This window comes from Lygodium microphyllum, chromosome 17 (assembly GCF_053477565.2).
Source record: "Lygodium microphyllum isolate KBCC chromosome 17, Lygodium_microphyllum_v1.1.10, whole genome shotgun sequence".
Taxonomy (NCBI): domain Eukaryota; kingdom Viridiplantae; phylum Streptophyta; class Polypodiopsida; order Schizaeales; family Lygodiaceae; genus Lygodium; species Lygodium microphyllum.
In genome coordinates this window covers 97339464-97344175 of record NC_141151.1, presented here as the reverse complement: position 1 = coordinate 97344175, position 4712 = coordinate 97339464, and the positions used below count along the sequence as shown (strand labels likewise).

Genomic DNA, 4712 nt, shown 5'->3' with positions numbered 1-4712 from the left:
CCTCGACCTCACTCCCTGTTCCCCCCCCCCCCTTTTCCCACTCCCCCATGGATCTGATGTTTTTCCTCTCCCGCAGCTGCCTCCCCCTATCTTCCTCATGAAACACTCCCTTTTGCTCGTGTAGCTTTAATCAACCATGACATGCCTGTTTGGCAGTTGCGTTTATGCTTTGTCGACTTCTAACCTACCATGACATGCCGTCTGCTTGTTGGACGCTGCGTCCATTCCCCCTCGTTACCTTTATTGCCCATCTCCTGTAGTGCATGTGCCGGCATGGCTCCTGTTGTGATCGCCGTCAACACGATGCTTCTCAGAACAGCCATCGAAAATGCCTGGAGTCTGCGATCCTGACGGTTCACTCATAATACAAGGAAACCTCGACATTGGACGATGAGGTGATCACAGCGGGCTGCTCTCAGGTAAAGCTGCTTCCTCTGTAACAGGTTGAAACGGGATGCTGAGGAGGGCCCCTGCGAATGTGGTGACGCCTGCGCAGGGTTATTTTCCATCGGCATCGGCCTCCTCTTGCAACAAGAGGCTGTGCAAGGTGTGGCTTCCGGGGAGGGGCGACAGTCTGCTGTGCGAGCCGACATCGGTTCTGGACGTGCGCAGCCCCAGCCCTAGCTCCACCCTCTCGTCGTCGGGTGTCGGGGGTTCCTGCGACGGCGGCGCGCTATCGACAGAGAGCGGCGGAGCTGTGGCTGTGTCCAGGCCCTTCTGCTGCGAAGGAGGGGTAGACCGACAGAAGCAGCAGACGCTGCCGGACAATTGCACGGGTCTTTTGGACGGCAAGCGAGGACTACAGGCCTGGGAGATCGCGCGGGGTGATGGAGGAGGAAGGGCCGAGGATTGGGCGATGGATGTGGGGGCAGCCTCGACCTGGCACTCGAGCACGGAAAGCGGGCCCGACGCATGGGAGAGAATCAGCGGCGTACCTGCTGCAGAGGAAGGCCGAGTATGCGGCGGGTTGCATGGAGCAGGGTTTGCAGCTTCCATGGCGGCCGCGGGAGGTGTGGTGCTGGTGGGTACCGGTCCCATTCGCGGCAACGTAGGCGGTGATGATGAGGGCAAGGGTTTGGGCAGGCCGGTGGAAAATGTGTGCAAGGTGGAGCAGCAGCAACAACAGTACTTCTCTTTCCCCATGAGCAGCGCGAGTGCTGCTGGGGGACCGCCGTTACAGGATGCGTTACGGGCCGGTGAGATAAAGCAGGAGGTGGCGGAGGGGAGGCTGGAGGCGTGCGTGATACAGTGCTTCCGGCAGGCAGGGAAGGGCGCGGGGCATGAAGCGCTGCTCGAAGGGTGGGTCGGGGGTAATAATAACAATGGCAGTAATGAGTGGAAAGGGTTCAAGGAGGAGGAAACGGCTGGGCTGGAGGACTTGGATGAGATGCTGCCACCTGAGACGTGGTGGGGGAGCGAGGATGGAACAGCGCTGTCGTTTAATCAGCTGCAGGAAGTGAAGTATGGGGGCCGTGGCACCGGCAGTCCTGCTGCTCCTATCGACAGCATGTCAAACGCGGCTAGCTGCAGGTCTCAGCAGCTGGATCTCTACGAGGCAATGCAAGCAGGCCTTCTCTACAGTAGCAGCAGCAGCAGCCGTGACAGAGGGAACGTGACCCCCCCTCAAGCCGCCCCTGCCTCGTCCTCGTCCTCCACCTCCACCCTACTGCCAACCTTCCTCTCTGTCGACTCCAAGCTTCCTTCTGCCACACCCGCTTTTACCTCCGCTCCTCCTCCTTTTCAGCCCTTTTCCGAGCTCCTCCCCACCTCCCCCCAGCTTTTCTCCCTCCCCCCTTTCAACCCCCCTCCGCAGCAGATCTTTAAGCCTACCCACCGTACTTCCGAACCTCCCACTGTCCCGGTCGACTCCAAGCCATGGCAGATACCCAAGGTGCCGCCCATGTGGCAGCCCAAGGCAGAACCTCCTGGCTCAGGCTGGCAGGTATGCGGGAGTGCAGTCATCCAGCCGCCGCTGCCACCACCGCTGGCAGTGCATGCTCCTGCGCAGCCACCCATGGCGGCGTTGGGTTTGCAACAGCAGCAGCATCAGCAGCGACAACAGCAACAGCAGGAGCAGCAACAGCAGCAGGGACGGCGCCGCCTCCTGCCTGCGGATGCAGCCGGGGTGGAGCTGCCCCCGCCGCCGCGTGTAGTCGGCCGTGGGATCCTCCTCGAGGACCTGCGGCTGGCGCAGCGGCAGTTGTCTGCTGCCTTGGAGGCTGCAGATCTCGGCAACATAGCCATTGCTCAAGCGATATTGGCGCGGCTCAATCACCTAAGCTCTCCCCAAGGGCATCCCTCTCAGCGTGCGATCTTCTACTTCACGGAAGCGGTCGCCAAGAGGGTTGCCCCGGGCTTAGGCTCCTCTTCTTCTTCTTCCTCCTCCTCCCCCCCTTCTGTTCTCCAACAGCAATCCTTCGACATCATCGCCAAGATCGGCGCTTGCAAGAGCTTCTGCGAAGCCTCACCGATACCTCAATTCGCGCAATTCACTGCCAACCAGGCCATTCTAGAGGCAATGGAGGGGGAGGACGTGGTGCATATAATCGATTTTGAGCTGGGGTTAGGCGGGCAGTGGGCTTCCTTTATGCAGGAATTGTCTCAGCGGAGCAGGGGCCCCCCGCAGATGGTGAAGATAACGACGATAGGGGGCAGTGGGGGTTCGATGGAGATGCAATTAGCGAAGGAGAATCTGGTGCAGTTTGCGAGGGAGCTGGGGGTGAACCTGCAGGTGGAGGCGATGGCGGCGGCGGGGCTGGGGGGGTTGAGGGCGGGGATGGTGAAGCGAGGGGAGGGGGAGGCGGTGGCGGTGAATTTCGGGTACGGTCTTGTGAGGGCGATGTCGGAGTTTGCGGCGTCGGCGGAGGCGCTTGTGGGGTTCCTGCAGCTGGTGAAGGGGCTGGCGCCGAAGGTGGTGACGGTGGTGGACTGCGAGTATGGGCTGGAGGGCGGCGGGGCGGCGCAGCACCTGCTGGAGGCGCTGCGCTTCTACGCGTGCGTGTGCGAGTCGGTGGAGTGCGGGGGAGGCGGCAGGCTGACGCGAGAGGCCGAGAGGATGGTTCTGGGCCCTAAGATAGAGGCCCTGGTGCGGGCCAGAACAGCATCAACATCAAAAGCAGTCGCCATGGCTCCTTCTTCTTCTTCTTCTTCTGCTGCTGCTGCCGCCGCTGCTGCTGCTGCTGCATTGGAGTGCTTCCCCCCTTGGCGCCTCCTCCTCCAGAGCACCGGCTTCTCCCCCTCCCCCCTCAGCCATGCCGCCGAGACCCAGGCCGCCTGCCTCCTGAAGCACCACCACTCTCACAGCGGCTTCTTCTCCATCAAAAAACAGCATGGCGTCCTCTACCTCCTCTGGCTCAACACCCCTCTCTTAGCCGCCTCCTCATGGGTTTGAACCTTCATCCACCCCCTCATCATCGCAACTAATAATCGTGTCTCCATTTCAAAGGTCTCTTCTGTCACGCTTTGTTACTCACAATCTCTCTCTGTCTGTTTCTGTATCGTCTCTCTGTGTTCGCATCTCGTGGGTTTCTTTCTCAGTCCGGTCGTTGCAGTAGAGACATACCTCTGTTATGCTTTTTAATTAGAATGTAGGTGATTGGCTCTGTTCAATCATGGGATTAGTACCATGCTTGTAAATAATTACCGGTGTTTGGTCGTAATGCTGCTTATGAGCTTTGAAAAACCATCGGTCTTCAAGATGAGCTCCGTGTCATTCTGTGCGATATCGTGGATGGTGCCAATTATACAACAAACACAACGAGCCCCTGCGGACGGGACTCGGGAGGGTAGCCGACGAAGAGGAAACTGGAACTCGTCCCGCCCATTCGCTGCTTTGTTAATCCCCTGCAAAGCAATACGAGATAGATAGAATGATTGCAATAGAGCGTTTCGTTACGCGAGGGCCCAGAAATTGTTGCCCATGTACTCTCAATGGCTGTGCATTTTGGAGTTTGTCGCGTACGTATCGATGACGATGACGATGACGATGCGAAGCTGTTTTTAATTGTAGCTCTTGTTTCACATCCTTTCTCCAGGCTTCTAAGTTCTGTGAAACAAGCATTTGGCGACGTTGCCTTGTCACGTCGACATTTGTGAAACTCGCAACCCCAACACGCGTGCGTTCTTTAAGTTTGCTTGGTTTTTTGGAATCCAGGTGTCAAATTAGGTGGCAAGCTAAAATCAGTCATCCTTAGCTGGTCTTACGATAGGTCTAGCTATGGCATATCAGGCCTTGCTAAGCAATCACTCAGGCTTATTTATAAGTCATGTTAGTTTTGCTTGTTTCCTAGTACTTGAGGTAAAGTTCATTTGCACCTTCTTATACTTGAGTGGTATCCCAAAATGATCATTTTGTTGAAATTGATACACTTTTTTATATCCAATAAATATAGGTTCATGTCGAGAATTTTCCTTACCTTTTGCATTGATAAGTTCAAAAATTTGCAAGCCCTTAAAAACGGACAAATCGAGATGTTAAAACTACAATAGCTAAAAGCTTGTTACACAACTTTTGCAGCTTGAGCAATGCTTAATGTCACAATGTCTTAGCTAGGTTAGTCAAGTTTTGACTTTTTCTTCCTCCAATGTTGCCATGGAGAATGTTTTCATCCATAGCAACACCTTGTCAATGCAAAAACTAAAAGTAAAAGCAACATATAGATCAAACAAAACACATAATGTTAAATGCAAGGTAAGAACATGGTATGTCATCC

At 55.9% G+C, this 4712-nt stretch overlaps 1 protein-coding gene across 1 annotated transcript; it reads left to right on the top strand.

Moving 5' to 3' along the window:
* The first annotated feature begins 454 nt into the window (after positions 1 to 454).
* On the top strand, positions 455 to 3826 carry LOC148022172 (uncharacterized). The gene has a single exon (XM_087697806.1). It carries the CDS (start codon positions 455 to 457, stop codon positions 3389 to 3391), a length of 2937 nt encoding a protein of 978 aa, XP_087553932.1. The 3' UTR covers positions 3392 to 3826.
* The last annotated feature ends 886 nt before the right edge of the window (positions 3827 to 4712 follow it).

Excerpts from the sequence above, each read along its gene's own strand:
- LOC148022172 (XM_087697806.1), top strand. The coding sequence starts at position 455 with ATGCTGAGGAGGGCCCCTGCGAATGTGGTGACGCCTGCGCAGGGTTAT.